Source organism: Daucus carota, chromosome 7 (assembly GCF_001625215.2).
Source record: "Daucus carota subsp. sativus chromosome 7, DH1 v3.0, whole genome shotgun sequence".
Lineage (NCBI taxonomy): Eukaryota > Viridiplantae > Streptophyta > Magnoliopsida > Apiales > Apiaceae > Daucus > Daucus carota.
This window is the reverse complement of record NC_030387.2, coordinates 1,923,807-1,940,087: the sequence shown is the minus strand read 5'-3', so window position 1 is coordinate 1,940,087 and position 16,281 is coordinate 1,923,807. Positions and strand designations below refer to the sequence as shown.

The following is a 16,281-nucleotide window of genomic DNA, read 5'->3' as shown; positions in this document are numbered from 1 at the left end:
TTCAACCGAGCTTCTTTACATAAGTCGTTTTCGTGACATGTTTGTATAAAAAAAACCCAAGCTTTTGGAGGGAGAATTTTGAAATTTTAAAAGCTAATTCATTTTTCAATTATACTTTCTTTCTATCTTATTTCCTAATTACACCATTCTAACAAAGATTACCCTAACACAAATAATTTACAAGTCATATTATCTAAAAACTTATAAATCTTAACCTAATCATCACTTATAATTCACTTCTTTACTCTAAAAAAGTGTAATAACTTATAAATATTAACCTACTTATCAGTTATAATTCACTTCTTTACTCTAAAAAAGTGATAAGTTCAAGTTTTAGCCACATTGCCTGTTAAGACTTTTACTGAACTTGTTTGTGTATATATATTTTTTGTTTTGGTAACATATAACTCATCCGTCTTTGATCCACCTCTGCCGGAGAATGAGGCAGAGACGGCCATAGATATAAGCCTGTTTACATATGAGATGGGTATGAGAATCGAGCTATCTTCTTGAACCTGCCCTATAATTCAACACATCCTCTGTAGTTAAAAATTCAACATCATCAGGTTCACACCAAACGTTTCAATAGCTAAGAGAAGCAAGTACCTAACTAGAAAAAATAAAGGTATCCTCGCCTTTGCAGTCATCAAGTAACTTCCGTTTCATAGACCTTCAGTACTTCCATCTTTCTACTCTGAACAAAATATTAGTAATGGTTCTCTTTCAACTTAGCACAAACCACTTTGCTTTCCTTCGATATCTACATACGGTTTAACTCTGCCGCAACCATCAAAACATGAACTCCTTGTAACATGTACAATATAGCACACAGAAAAACCATATAATGTTGGCAGGCTATGAATGCATGTGCTATCACGTATTTCAGGACTGAGGATAGTGTAATGCTGTATTGTTGTTTAGGATAGCTTTTCATCCGCTAGACATTATCTGGCCAGAACTCTCTGAAGAATGCCCGCTCGAATTCTTTCTCTTGCAACTTCTTTTCAAACTCTTGTAGCTTCCTCATCTTTTTGGAAATCTTCTTTTCAGAAGGCTGACATATGCAATGCAACATAATCAATACATGCACATTAGTATGAATAACATAGCATTGCTTCAAGCAAAACGGACAGCACAAAATCAAGCACCACATATGATTTCCATATTTGTTCATTACATTAATTCGACCTATCACTAATATAACATAAAATAAACTACGCAATATAAATGCATCTATATGCAACCCTTTGCATAAATAGTCGATGAAACTTACAGTTTTGGTTTTATTATCAGGATATTGATTGTCAGGCTTTTCTGGCCGAGGTATTTTCTTTTGCTTCTCAGCTCCTAGCCCACGTTTGTTGTTCTTCAAACGGGCCTCTACAGGTTCCAATCTTCCCTGTTCACCACCAAGAAGAATAAAAAGTTCGTCACCATCTTCATAATAAGATTTGTACTTTTAAACCACTCTGCAGTCTGTATGTACGAAGAAAAAAATCCACAAACGCGAAAATGGATATAAACACAATGCATACAACTCCAAGGCATGCTACTCTCCTAGATTTATAGCAATCTCATCATACAATTTAAGTATATTGTTCCATACCCTAAACATTTTTATCAAACTTAAAGCCTAGTAAAGGTTCAGAAACTAAAGCAAGTCCAGATCATAAACATCTTTTCCAATTTAGGCAAGTTAGACAACTACACAAAATCATTGATACCAACAAATTACAGATGTTAATGACTCTAAGAAACTCTGTAAATCCTTATACTTAGAGCAATTCCCAGGGTGATCCCTATTTTAAATCTATAAAATATAGTAAAATAATGGTTACCTAATATATAGAGAATCAAAATGGTGGTTTACTCCAATGGCATTCCCTAGGACCCCTACATTGGTTCCCTATATATCAAAAATAATATCTAAGTAGTAAAAATATAGCATGGTTGGAGTAATATATTATATTTAACTAGTGTGCATAAAGGATGAAGATAGTGAAAGGATGATGTGTCAATTATAGGGATCAAACTTCCATCCTCAAATAAAGGGGGTGAGTTTTCTCTCACCTAAAAATTATAGGGACAAGGAGTGTGGTTGGAGCACTAGTTTTTGAGCTAAATCCCTAAAAGTGTCCACATGGAGGAGATACAGGTAAGGACTCGCCTCCCTTGGAGATGCTCTTAATCAAAGAGCTACTTGTTAACTGTCTTTACTTATCATATTTTCACCAACTTTAACAAAACAAAACCTTTTAGACTCATTGCACAAAGACCCCTTAATTGAGAAAGAAATGTACAGCCCTAAGTTATATTTTGAAAGAATACTTATTATATCACATATTTCATAATCTAGTTTATACCACTCTGCACAAAGAAGTAACCCACGGACACAAACATGAATAAAACTGCAATGTACAAATCCCAGGAATCCTTCCTCCAGTCTCCGACTCTCACTAAATCTTGGATCATAATTTACACATATTATTACGAACCTTAAAGTGTCTAGTCAAAACTTAACACCAACACGGCAACACGCCCATATCATTAATTTTTCTTCTGATATAGGCAACTCAGACAATCACATAAAACCGATACCAACAATCACACAACACCGGGAACTCCTAGAAACCCTCAATACTAGTTTAAACACCAATTTGCTAACGATCATTTATCGTATTACTAATTTCAGAAAAGAAAGGCACAACTCCAGCTTATAAAGTACCTGTTCGGAAACGCCAAGTCCAGTTCCTTCTTTCCACCCATGCTTTTTCAATAGCTGCACAAAATCAACAAATTCACAAACAAAATTAAACAAATTGAAGCCACAATCACAACAATACAGATACAAATACACGCAAGGATCGAAAAGGGTACCTGAAAACCAATATTAGAGGAGGTGATTGGTGTTGCAACAGAAGAACCCGAATCTACATCAAACCCTAACCCGGACCCGTTATTTGACATCATCTTCACCTCCAACTCAATTGAAGATCCAAACCCGCCCAAATTTTGCAGTATATTACAATCCAAAAACAACAATTTGGTAATTGTAGATGGAAAGTATGTGTATAAAATTCCCCCAAATTATGATGAGGATGATTTTGCTTGCCGAGGCCTCGTTGAACTTGTACTATTCTATTTACATATGACCCGGGCAAAATCTTTGAGGATGTTATTTTTAAATTCTTATTTATTTATTTCAATGTTGATTTTTTTTATTTGAGATAGGTGTTTGTATTTTACATATGTGTTTGTATTATGTTAAAATTTCAAAACAATTTTTTTATCTTGTTGAAATCAAGTAAATAATATAAAAGAAGTTAAGTTTAAATAATACTAATAATTTTTGTAACATAAAATTTTATCTTTTTTCAAAAAGTATATAATAAATCTTTTCGATATATATCAAATATATATGTGGGGTAAACTTACAATTATCAGGGAAAAAAGAGTGTTTTAGAATCTTTTTAGTAATAATAAAGCCTTATCTACATGTTGATACCCGTAAATTCACTGTTTTAAAAATCTCCGATTCCGATTAATCCCCATGTAGCCGACCGATTCGATTTTTCAAATTCAATTAATTCTTATAATTTTTCCTTAATCACAATATATATAATAAAATACTTAAACTAAAATACTATATTACTTTAAATATAAACAATCATAGAATTTTTGAATATAGTAAATATATTAGTTATTAAAATATATCCGATCCGACCCCGTTTCCGATTAATCCTGAATCGGTAGTTCAACCGATTCGGTCCAATCCCGATTTCTGGAAGACTACTTGTAACATTGATAGACAAATTTGATGTGCTAAACTATAATTTCGACTTATATGCTAAAAAAATTTCACCCTAACTAAGTTTTAGTATTTTTCTAACAATAATAATTAAATATTAGCTTTCCATCTTCTATACAGTTTTTTCCACATTTTTGTATTATCTTTTTACTAGTTGATATTGAATTTAGTATTATAATAAAAAAAGAAGTAAATATGAATTATTGTTAGCCATGAACTCATCATAAAACTCTCACCTCTTAAATTTAATTCTTTATTATACATTATTATATATTTAAAAGACGGAGACACAAGAGATAATCTTAGTTCATGACAAGTGCTCAACTCTGTTCAGCTTATCAGCTAGGTGCTTGCTCGTAGTCCGTCCTTGAGACTTTATTGTCTTCATTAAAATATGAGTCTTTTACGTTTTGTGAGAAAGTAGGATATGACAATCCAAGACATAAGCAGTCAGCCATTACATTCAAGAACACATAAATCTTGAAATTACTGTAAATCTTCAAGTTTTACAAACGATTAGGCCTGCTGAAAAATAGATTTTCGTCACTCCTAAAGAAAGGCTTATCAAGTTTTAGATACTACTCCCTCTGTCCCATTTTAACTGATGTTTGACTTTTTGACACGTATATTGAGGTGTAAAAAAATAGTATCTACGCTCAATAAAAAGATTTAATTCTTATATCAAATAAAAGTTTAGATTCTAAACTTTTATTTGATATAAATTTTATAAACAATAATTATGTTTAGATGTGATTTTTTTAACACCTTAAAATACGTGTAAAAAAGTCAAAAGCAGTTAAAATGGGACGGAGGGAGTATAAATTTTGAAAGTAGATAATAGGTCTCCTAAATTACAACGTTCAAGATACGTCAAGACGAACAAATCATAATGTTGTGGTTGGTAGGGGTAAATGTAATGGAATGAGTGAAAATAAAAGGATATAATAGAGATGAGGGAGGACTTTGAAATAAAGAGGAGTTGATGCAAATTTTGTTCGATGAGATTTGGATAGAAAATATGTACAATATAACAAAGTGGAGGGTTTGGGCTCTAGTCAAGGATGGTTAGATTTCATTCTGTTCCCTCCAATTTCATTCACCCCAACCATATAAGAAGTTAAACACAAATATTACCATAACCAATTAAACACATATGCAGGCTGTACCAAACACAATCATTACCATAATCTAGCTAGGTTCGGTAATTTGGAGTGTAAAAACCCTTGAGTTTTGCAACATGAGTATGATATCAATGGAAAAAAGCCCATTGACAACATTATGAATGACAGAGAGCATTCTGGAAATAACGAAACACCACCAAAATATATAATGGTTTGTAACTTGTAACCCACAACTTAAGGTGCTCAAAGAAAAAGTAAAATGTAAATAAACAAATCTTGCAATTGTAACCACATTAACATTTCCGGGATAAATTTGTTGCTTAATTAAACCTCATCTGAATCAGAGTAGTCAACTCATCAGATTCGGAGAGTCCAGTTGTTATATAACCCTGTAAAGTTATGAGAGTTAGACCAATATGCAGTCACCAGCTTGTAATAATGGATGCCTTTACAAACTCTGAAGCCACAAGCAACACACAAGTGTTAAAGGTATATACTGTATGTGACAACATGCCATATCTCACATATGCATAGCGCGATTATAGTAGCAGAAAACCCTGGAGCAGTAACATAAACTTGAATTTTCCTTTATATGTGGTGACTACATGGAAGAGAGTACAAATTAAATAGAATCTTTTAGTTCTATACAATGCCTAGGATGCATACACTAACACTTCACATAATCTAGGCAGGTAAACAAAAAAAAAGCTGGTGTATTTTAAAGTTTAAACTAATGAATCTACTTTCATTGACTGAAAAGAAAAACAAAACAAAAGATAAAGGTTATAGAAGCTGCAGCCTGCATACCTTCTCCTTGGCATTCTTCGTGCCAGACTGAGATAAGAAAAACCAGAGGAGGGACGGCTCCTTGTAAAACCAGACGACAAGATATCATACTGATTCTAGAACATGCACCAGAGAACTCGTAGTCAAATCATTAGCTACTGAATCCTAATTAATACCAAAACAACACAAGCAGATATATAAATAAGGGATCATTCTCCATCTTGCTCAACATTGCAACAAGATTGATACATGGCATATTACAAACCTAGTTAATCTTGACCAAACTAGAAATACTGGAAATGTCAAGAAAACAAGTGACATGACCAATTCTAACCAGCCTAATATTATTCTTGGAGTTGTACCAATAGTTGTCGATAAACAGGTTCAACATTTAAAATGACAGCTTATAACTTGAGGATCAACAGATTATGTTTTTTCATTAATTCTACACGGGAATAGTATTGTGGGTAAAATTATATATATTTTGTTTACGGTAACTGATGAGTGGGTAAAGTGAGACATTTTGACGTAATGGATGACCAGTTTGATATAAAACCCCAATATATAATAGAAATATATTCCACATTCAATAACATCCAACAATAATAGAAATATTCATAAGTGCAAAATCAAAAGTGCGGATCACAAGCATGATAAACTAACTCGAGTCTCGATTACTTAGAGCGAATACACAAAAGTTTTCAGGCTGCTAGGAGTGGAAAATTGTAGTAAATAAGAAGATGAAAAAATTAGCAGCCTCTTAGACTAAGCACAGCATCAATAACATCGCCATTTTCGATTCCAAAGTCGTTGGGAGTATCGCGGCAGCAAAGCTGCTTGCCATTCCAAATGAACCTCGTGTTCTTATGATCACCGTATCCTCGACTCTCACAGTACGCAGTCTTGAGGCCTAGAAATGTTTCGTGACGCTTCATGGTGAAGCTGAACTTGTTTCCTGTATGTCCCTTAACTGTGAGTGTTATTTTTTCATCAACTTCTTCAAAGCAAACAGAATTGCTTCCCGTACTCTCCTCCATTCTCTCCGATTTGCTTCACCTTAAAATCGTATTGTACGTGTCTGTATTTATAATTTATCCCAAGGGGGCGTCACAAAACTTGGGCTAGGGTTTGCTTCTGGTCACTTGACTCAGCCCGCGCAGGAAAAGGGCAGAGCCCAGTAAGAGCATCTCCGACCATGAAGATCCCTTAGCTAAAAGGTGACTTGTCATGCCAAAAATAAAAAATTTAGCCAACCAATTCAAAAGTTCACACTCCAACCATAGTGACCTGTTGTCTATAAATTTGGCCAACCTCCTGTGGATGGCCAATTTTGTCGAACCTCTACAGGTCTGTAAGAAATCTGTAGGAAGATTGCACATCATTTATTACCCATATTGAACTGATATATTCTATTTTAACAATTTAAAATATTAATAACATACTATTTTTAAATTATAGCCAACCAATATAACCAATACCATTGAAGCGAAATGTCTTACAGGTTCAGCAAATTTTACATAACGTCTTACAGATCCAATTTAGCCAACGATTATAGCTAATACCGTTGGAGATGCTCTTATATTATATACTCTGTATATTTTTAATATAAAAAATACAAGCAGGATAATTGATCATAGCTTAGCTTAATATTCACATTTCACCCTCTCACATAGAGCGTGTTTGTCCCGGCTTTAAGCTGGGACTTAAAGCTGTTTCCAGCTTTAAGCTGAAAAATATCGGTTTGTGTGATAAGTCAGAAGTCGGCTTAAATTCAGAAATAAGCCAGAAGCTGACCTAAAGTCAGAAGTTAATTTGAGTTACTTTTTTAAGTGATTTAATTTTTTAAAATTTTTTCTTTGATAAAAATTACCCACAAGTCATAAGTTACTCATAAGTCACTTTTATTTTTATTATTATATTTTTAATAACCCATAAGTCAAAATTATCCAAACAAACATTTTAAGCTATCAGCTTATCAAATAAGTTACGTTAAGTCAAAAGCCGCGTTAAGTCATGAGCCATAAGCTCCGCCAAACGGGCTCATAGTCTTGACCTTAAACTTTTCACTTTCACACATCCTAGGTGTAAAAACAATACTAATTTCTATATTATCTATTTAAAATTTTCGTTTATATCAAATATCAAATTAAATATTCCATTTTATTGATATTCCATTTTTATACCGATAGTTTAGTTAAATTAAATGAGAATAAGTTTAGGTCGAAATAAATATGTTAAAGATCTATATTTAAAATTTCAAAACAAAACAGGATAGATAAATAGCAAATTATGTTAAATATTAATACTCAGCTGCTGTCATCGTAATTGATCTTTAAAGGGAAAATTAAATTGCAGTCCCTGAATTATTGACGTTTTATTGTCTAGGTCCCTAAACTAAATATTCCGTATTTCAGGTCACTTACCTTTTCTGTTTTCTGATCTAAGTCCTTCCGTCAAAAAGATTCTAACGGTGTTAAGTAGGGTTCTTGAGTTTCATACAGATCAAAGCAATTTTGAAGGTGTTAGTGATATCCAAATTCAAAGTTCAAGTAGTCAAATTGAAGCTTGAGTCGCTGGTGAAACTCATATGACACCAATTTTAAAAAATTATGTTCAATTTATAATTTTATAAATTTAGATCACTAAATTCGATAAAGAACCCTAAATTTATGGTCTAATTTGGGGTTTTTTAAAATTATATCTAATTTGTGAAAATTGTTGTCATATGTGTGTCGCTAGTGATTCAACCTTCAATTTGACTACTTGAACTTTGAGTTTGAATATCACTAACACTTTCAAAATTGCTTTAATCTGTATGAAACTCAAAAACCCTAGTTAACACCGTTAGAATTTTTTTGACGGAAGGACTTAGATCAGAAAATAAAAAAGTCAAGTGACCTAAAATACGAAATCTTTAGTTCAGGGACCTAGACAATAAAACATCAATAGTTCAAGGTCCTATAAATTAATTTGCCCATCTTTAAAATAATTATTTTTTTAGTTAGTCACATGGACTTATAGTTAGACATATCATATAATTTTAATTAAAAAATTTATCGAACAAAGCATCTATTCCCACTGTTTCGAAATAAGTGTTACTTGAATTCTTTTCTCATAATTCGAAGTGCAATAAAATATATTTATATATTATTTTTAGAAATTTTCTATATTTGCATAAAAAATTCATAGCTATATTTTTATTCTTATGAAAATTGAAAAATGATATACAGAAACATGTTTTTACACGTCAAAAAATTATGTGAAAAAGATAAACGGAAGAGGGGTATTCATGATCTAGAATTACACCTGAATGGTTTGAGGCATGCTAGAGTAGCTCAATCAAGTATTCGACAAATTCAGTTTTTCACTCCCTAACTGTTATTAGGAACGGCAAGAAGCAATACTTGAATATGAACAGAGCAACAAAATGAACCTGCATTCAGGAATAGTACTTGATATTCATCAAAATCATCAGGAGTCCATGATATAACATCCTATTTGATTAATGTAATGTTCCCGAAACGCTCTAATGGATCAAATGCAGCTGAAATCAGTCATCATAAAAACCAGCCATTTGATATAAGCATTCAGAATGCTGATCATTAGATAACAATGATGCAAGTCGAAAGAAAAATGAGGGTCGAAGTAAATACATACACTAAACTTCTTACATACTTGGTATCCATGGTGCTTCAACATATATATACAAAATATACATATGCCACAAAATTACAATTATCAGGAGAAGGGGATGACTCAAAAAAATTTGAGTAAAAACAGAGCGTTGTCTACAAGTTACAGCGCAGTGACCTAAATGCAAATTTTTATTAGTTCAGTGAGTTGACTGCAAGTTATATCCAGTTTTGTGATCCGTTTGCAAACTTTTTGAGTTTAGTGAACCAATTGCAACTTGATCATGAGTTCGGTGATCTTTTTGCCTATTAACCCCATCTACAAGTGCTTAATCTATTAATTAGCTAGGTGCTTTCCCTTCATAACGGCAAAATTGATAGTCCTACAATTCCACGGATTTATATTTGTTTGGTATCTCAAGGGAATTCCAAAGCCAAACAAAAATTGTTTTAAAACAACTTGAATAGAAGATATTGATGAACTTTTTAACTTGCCTCTAGGAACAAGTTTATTTTTTCATCTAGAGACTCCCCAGCTGTGAAGCCTGGGATTTCCTTCTGCTCGTTGTCTCTCGAAGGAACCTGGTTTTCCACAGGCCACAGCCCCCCGATCATTTGACAACTACACCCATCTTCATCATAATATGATGTCACTTGTAATTTAGTATGGCCTTTTGACATCCTGAACACATGAAATCTTGAAATCTTTGTAAATCTCTTCAAGATTTACAAACTACTCGTATCAAGTTTTACATACTATAAATTTCGAAAGTAGAAAATAGATCTCCAAAATTACAGCGTTCAAGATACATCAAGTCAAACAAAATATAAGAAGCTAAACACAAACATTGCCATAACAAAACACATATTAGGCTGTAGCAGATGATTTTATACAAATTAAGTACGAACGTTGCTTGGAGGTTAAAACAATAGAAACGTAACTAGATAACCTGATTAAATGCATACAGATCATGACCAGGAGAAGCTAGCGCCACCAATTTGATCAATCCAAGCATCAATAACATCGTCATTTTCCATTTCAAGCTCGTTGGGAGTTTGGTGGCCACGAATCCTGCTACCGTTCAGAAGGTACCTGAACGACCTGTAATCACCTAGACTCAGACGCTCACAGAACGCGATCATAAGCTTTCTTAACGGTTCATCACGGTTCATAGTGAAGTAGAAATCAGCCATTCCTTCTTTTTGCACCTTGATTGTTACCTTCTCATCGTCTTCTGTCTTAATTATCACACGGCCTCCACCTAGATCATCACCACCGTTACTTGCATCATTGGCTCTTTCCATTACTTCTTCACTCTTCTTCTACAGCTCTTCTGTCACACTATGCAGTATATAATAACAGAGGTCTGCTAGTTTTCACAAGACTCTGTTTACCCATGCCAAAGCTATGAATTCCAGTAGATAAATACTATCTTTTTTACTATGTACAGGGTCAGAATTGTAACTGGCATACTCCATGAACAAAATAAAAAGATAACGGTACTGTTGCTGACAAGAATCCAGACAAATGTATCAGAAAATCAAAATCTCTCTGCTTTTGGGGATAAAGTTCAGTTTATCTCTTCCTACAGTTGTGATATTCATTTTTGTTTTTATACTTTCTCTATACATTTTAACTTCAAATTTGAAGTTAACTTCTGGGACGGATAACAGGCTCAGAATCTTTACAAACTCTGAAGCCACAAGCAACACACAAGTGTTAAAGGTATGTGACAATCATGCCATTTCTTACATATGCAAAGCGCCATTATAGTAGCAGAAACCTAATTAATCTCGACAAAACAAACACAATCAGATATGGTATTGATTCTAGAACACCAGAGAACGTGTCGTCAACTCATTAGCTACTGAATCCTACTTAATACCAAAACAACACGTACAAGCACATATATATAAGGGATCATACCCAAACTTGCTCAACACTGCAACAAGATTAATACATGGTATATTACAAACCTAATTAATCTCAAACAAACCAAAAATGTTGGACAATTTAAGAAGTGACCTGACAAATTCTAACAAGCCTAATATTATTATTAAAGCTCAGACAATACTTGTCGATAAAGAGACTCAAAATATAAATGACAGCATATAACTTCATGATCAACAGATTATGCTTCAACAACAATCTATAATTTCCAAATCCAAGAACATCATGATCAACAGATTATGCTTCAAAAGTGCGGCATAGGCATGATAAACAAACTCGAGTCTCGATTACTTAGAGCGAATACATAAAGGTTCTCAGGCTGCATAACATATAGGAGTAGAAAATTGTAGTAAATTAGAAAATGAAAACAATTAGCAGCCTCTTATATTAAGCACAGCATCAATAACATCTGCATTTTCGATTCCAAAGTCGTTGGGAGTATTGCGGCAGCAAAGCCGCCTGCCCTTACACATGAACCTCGTTTGCTTATGATCAACTAGTCCTTTACTCTCACAGTACGCCATCTTGAGCTCTAGCAATGTTTGGTTCATCTGATTTGAAATGGAGGGAGGATTAGTATTAAACTCTCTAACAAATCCGTTTCCCAGCTTCGATTTGACTTTTGAACTCCCAAAAAATTATTCGAGCACTCCATAAATAAATACTCCGTCCCAAAAAAATTTACAGCAAGTCAGTTTTTGACAAAAATAAATGTACCTAGACCAAGAAAGGGCACCTATTAGCATTAGCATGAGGTTCTATTGTAGACCTATTAATATCTGTTCCGTAACTCGTTGAACTGATTAAATTTCCGATCGTTGAATTAATCATCCGATTAATCCTCGATCAATCTAATTAATCTCCGATTGATCATTTTCTTGTGCCTTCACCAATTAAGTCTGATTTCCGTTTTTTGCAATATTGACATCATGCTAAAAAATTAACTTAATATAAAGATAAAACAATTATTTTATCACATAAAGATTAAAGCAGAACAATTTTGTCATATGTGCAACTTAAAGAAAATGCCTATGAATTGATTAGGACCGTTTTTTATCGAACATAGAAATCTTCATCAAAATGTTACTCCCTCCGTTCCTTTATATTAGTCGCTTTCACTTTGTACAAAAAATTCTAGTTGTACAAAAAACATACTTCTACGAAATAATTAAACAAGTCATCAATCGAATTCTGTATAGGAGTTCCAGATAAGCACCGTCTAGATTTAGCTTTGAACCCAGCACAAGTTCTAGCTACTTGGTTTCTAATGCTTTTGAATTGTTTGAGCTTTATCTAATCCAGAGTTTTTGCAACCTCGTAATTAGCAACAATAGCATATGTTGTAAGAACCACACAGTATTTTGCAAGTTAAAAGGGATCCTTTGTCCTGTTACTTCCATGATAAATTAAAACACGAAGTTTATCATCAACTTTTTCTTGCAGCTCCCTGTCCCATTGTCGAAGCACACACAACCAATGTGCCTGATTGGGGCCTCATTGGTTGGATATTACGAGTGGAAGTACCGGCTGCTGGAATCAGTATATGGTCACAAGAGTCTTCATCTTGCTTACATTTCTTAAAAGAATTGGCATCATTCTCCTCCTCATCATCATCCAAATTCAAGGCTTCAGCTGTCTTATTATGGCTTATATATTCTGACTGCAGCAATTTCTGAATTTGTATAAGAGCGATCATTGAAATGGTCTTACCAAGGCCCATCCAGGTAAAAATGTCTTAATCTAGGTTCAACTCAGGAAAAAAAAAATTCCATTTAGGATCATGCAAGTTCCTAAAGGATTAACTTATATAAAATACCTGGTCGTCAGCAAGGAATGATCCACCGGAACAACAGCAGCTTTTTTCCTTCTGAAGCATCCACGACAATGCAATTCTCTGTACTATATAAAATTTATGCTCAGGAGTATGGGTCTATAGAATATGAATTGGAAAGTAAATTATATAAATATGAAGAGTAACCTGGTGTTTAAGAAGGGAAACTGATAACTGGCCATCAGGATAAGTAGCTTCAGCTTTAGGCTGGTTAAGATCCTACACGTAAATCAAACATGACTATATCATTAGCATTTTCTTTGCCGGTGGCTATAAACTTTTAGATATGTTGTGCTCTAAGATATTTTCTGATTCACTTCAATCGTAATAGGGATTATCTGTCTTAATAAAGCAAATAAATGTTTCATAAACTTCTAATCAAAAAGGTGAATGAAAAAATGAGTTGGGAGTACAAACGTGCGGATCTAGAATTTTACCAAAGAGGGGGCTTCATTAATATTTTTTTAAAAAAATACTAAAGCTGAATCTTGCGAAAGGGGAGGGAAGCAGTGAAGCATCGAACTACTAAAGTCAAGCAAGAGAGCATAACACTATTTTTTCTTTTAATTCATTCACTTCACCAACGGCAGTGAGAGAGTAATAGGTATAATGTAGCAGATTATTTAGTTGATGGACTGGGTTTGCAATAAAAATGGAGAGACAATAATTGGGGTGGACTCATTTATAAAATATAAATTTTTTTTGAAAGAAAATCGAAGCTGTTATGGACTTGGGGTGGGCTAAAGCCCCATTAGCCCCCGTATAAATCCGCCACTGCTTCCACAAAACATGTTGGTCAAACTGAACAATGTATAAGAAACTTTAAATATATAAGTCAAGATCACGGGTATGTGTTGACAGTAGGCAGGAATAAAATAGCAGCATCATGCTTTAGATGAATCATTCAGAAGATAACAAAAGCTAAAATTTTACAAGTTCTCTTTCTGTAAGAGAAAAGTCATGACACAATAATAAGTTCTTGATGATCAAGTTAAGTTACTTGACTACCTGGAATGCTGCCTGATAGATTAATCTCTCATTGTACTCGCCATATCGTTCTTCGCCAGCCCCAGAATGGAAACCTGGATCAGCAGAGGCATGTTGAGCAGTCGAAGGAGATGTCCTTGGCATAAAAGGATTGGACATCGGCAGACTTCCATTTTTATCATACATAAGGAAAGTCATCATCACATTACTTGTCTAATTGGTTTTCCCATTGGTTTGGCACACCCTGTGCAGGATAACTTCTGGATAAGAATCTGGAGGCTGCCTAAATTTCCTATTGAGCAGGTCGATCCATGGACATGTGGCTTCATGGATGGGGGAAGGCTTCTCTTAGGGACCTGCCCATATAAGTTTTGTCCAAAACCTGTATCAGATATAAAAAATTCCAGGAGACTACCGTGTGAGGAGCTTCCATTGGCAATAGATGTTCGAGAATGAGCTTTTAAAGACAGCCTGCCATGATCTGTGGGGTTTACAAATAATTTGTAAATCAATGCATAATGCTTTCATGGTATACAAATAGGCTTGCCAGTTATACCTGTTCCAACAGAGGTCTGCTAGTTTTCACAAGACTCGTTTACCCTTGATAAAGCTATGAATTCCAGCAGATAATTATCCTTTTCACTATGTACAAGGTCAGAATTGTAACTAGCATACTTGATGGATAAAGTAAGAAGATTACCCACACAATGTATCAGAAAATCAGAATCTCTCTGCTTTTTGGGGTAAAGTTCAGTTTATCTCTTCCTACAGTTGTGATATTCATTTTTTTTATACCTTCTCTTTACATTTTAACTTCAAATTTGAAGTTAACTTCTGGGACGGATAACAGGCTCATAAGTTAATGTCCATTTAATTAGGTAGGTTCAGTAATTTGGAGAGTTAAAACATACATCGCACATAATGTAGATAAACAAATACAGTATTGTAATTTGTAACGACCACATTAACATTTCCGGGATATATTCGTTGCTTGATTCAAACCTCATCTGAATCAGAGTAGTCAACTTATCAAATTCGGAGAGTCCAGTTGTTATATATCCCTGTAAAGTTATGAGAGTTAAACCAATGTGCAGCCACCAGGTTGTACTATAATGGATGTCTTTATAAACTCTGAAGCCACAAGCAACACACAAGCCATTTATCACATATGCAAAACATGATCATAGTAGCAGGAACCTAATTAATCTCCACCAAACTAACACAAGCATATACAAATCAACCATGCTATATAATAATCAGAGCAATTGATAGATATTGATAAAAAAGATGGAGAATTCATTGAAAAGACATGGAATTTCTTGAACCAAATAGCTTAATTGGCATGAATACATAAAGTTGCTGTCTAATATACTAGTGGAAATCTGTAGTAATTAAGGGATTGCAACAATTTAGCAGCCTCATTGGTGAAGCAACGCATAAATAACAGATTCGATATAACTTCAGGATCGACCATTTTTGCCTATGATAACGCATTCAATAACATCCAAATTAGATAATAAATATATTCATAAGTTCAAAATATGCATAACAAACTAACTCCAGTGAATACATAATACTTTCCGTCTCGTTCATTTCTTTACACAGGAGACGGGAGACTCGACACGCATTTTAATTAGCAGCCTCTTTGGTGAAGCACAGCGTCAATAACATCGCCATTCTGGAGTTGGAAGTCGTTGGGAGTATTGGTGCAGCAGAGCCTCCTGCCTTTACAAATGAAAGCCGTTCCCTTGTGATCACCGAGTCTTCGGATCTCGCAGTAGGCAGTCTTGAGCTCTAGAAATGTTTGGTCACGCTTCATTGTGAATCTCAATGAATATCCATCCATCCCCATCACCGTCAGAGTAATCTTGTCATCAGCTTCTTCAAAGGAAATTGAACTGCTTCCACTACTCTCTTCCATGGCTGCTTCTCTCTGATTCGCTTCAGTTTAGACGCATTGTCAATTTTGTGTCGGTATTTATACACTCTCAATGACTACTTCACTCTCCTGTATACAGTTCTTTGAATATGAAGGGACAAGGGTCGTGTCTGTTTGATATCTTATGAATGCATCGTATCTCACAACATGCACATTGATATCTTTAGACTCTCTTAACAACTCCGTTCCCAAAGCTTTAATTAGCACTACTCGTTTTTATTTAGGT

The 16,281-nt window shown here is 34.2% G+C and overlaps 4 protein-coding genes across 6 annotated transcripts; all 4 read right to left on the bottom strand.

The window, feature by feature from the left end:
- Window positions 1-486: 486 nt before the first annotated feature.
- LOC108194203 (uncharacterized) lies at window positions 487-3,135 on the bottom strand. The gene is made up of 4 exons (XM_017361122.2): window positions 2,878-3,135; window positions 2,726-2,779; window positions 1,274-1,399; window positions 487-1,054 (listed from the first exon to the last, which is right to left on the bottom strand). Exons 1-4 carry the CDS (start codon window positions 2,968-2,970, stop codon window positions 938-940), a joined length of 390 nt encoding a protein of 129 aa, XP_017216611.1. The 5' UTR covers window positions 2,971-3,135; the 3' UTR covers window positions 487-937.
- Window positions 3,136-6,464: 3,329 nt separating this feature from the next.
- Window positions 6,465-6,752, bottom strand: LOC108194398 (small ubiquitin-related modifier 1-like). Its single transcript, XM_017361345.1, has one exon. It carries the CDS (start codon window positions 6,750-6,752, stop codon window positions 6,465-6,467), a length of 288 nt encoding a protein of 95 aa, XP_017216834.1.
- Window positions 6,753-10,087: 3,335 nt separating this feature from the next.
- Window positions 10,088-14,682, bottom strand: LOC108194179 (helicase-like transcription factor CHR28). 3 transcript variants are annotated; one of them, XM_064080749.1, is made up of 4 exons: window positions 14,138-14,682; window positions 13,277-13,348; window positions 13,115-13,192; window positions 10,088-11,849 (listed from the first exon to the last, which is right to left on the bottom strand). In XM_064080749.1, the coding sequence occupies exons 1-4, from the start codon at window positions 14,315-14,317 to the stop codon at window positions 11,670-11,672; spliced, it is 510 nt and encodes a 169-aa protein (XP_063936819.1). In that variant the 5' UTR covers window positions 14,318-14,682; the 3' UTR covers window positions 10,088-11,669. The 3 variants fall into 3 exon arrangements, with proteins under 3 accessions (XP_063936819.1, XP_017216583.1, XP_017216582.1); XM_017361094.2 differs by having other exon boundaries at window positions 10,088-12,958; window positions 14,138-14,672; XM_017361093.2 differs by having other exon boundaries at window positions 10,088-12,970; window positions 14,138-14,667.
- Window positions 10,317-10,652, bottom strand: LOC108194180 (putative small ubiquitin-related modifier 8). Its single transcript, XM_064081338.1, has one exon. The coding sequence runs from the start codon at window positions 10,650-10,652 to the stop codon at window positions 10,317-10,319; it is 336 nt and encodes a 111-aa protein (XP_063937408.1).
- Window positions 14,683-16,281: the final 1,599 nt, after the last annotated feature.

Excerpts from the sequence above, each read along its gene's own strand:
- LOC108194203 (XM_017361122.2), bottom strand. The coding sequence starts at position 2,970 with ATGATGTCAAATAACGGGTCCGGGTTAGGGTTTGATGTAGATTCGGGT. Across the intron at positions 1,400-2,725 it reads GACTTGGCGTTTCCGAACAG|GGAAGATTGGAACCTGTAGA; the intron begins GTACTTTATAAG and ends GGTGGTGAACAG. Across the intron at positions 1,055-1,273 it reads CTGATAATAAAACCAAAACT|CCTTCTGAAAAGAAGATTTC; the intron begins GTAAGTTTCATC and ends TGCATATGTCAG.
- LOC108194398 (XM_017361345.1), bottom strand. The coding sequence starts at position 6,752 with ATGGAGGAGAGTACGGGAAGCAATTCTGTTTGCTTTGAAGAAGTTGAT.
- LOC108194180 (XM_064081338.1), bottom strand. The coding sequence starts at position 10,652 with ATGGAAAGAGCCAATGATGCAAGTAACGGTGGTGATGATCTAGGTGGA.
- LOC108194179 (XM_017361093.2), bottom strand. The coding sequence starts at position 14,317 with ATGATGACTTTCCTTATGTATGATAAAAATGGAAGTCTGCCGATGTCC. Across the intron at positions 13,349-14,137 it reads TCTATCAGGCAGCATTCCAG|GATCTTAACCAGCCTAAAGC; the intron begins GTAGTCAAGTAA and ends ATTTACGTGTAG. Across the intron at positions 13,193-13,276 it reads TTTCCCTTCTTAAACACCAG|AGAATTGCATTGTCGTGGAT; the intron begins GTTACTCTTCAT and ends TATATAGTACAG.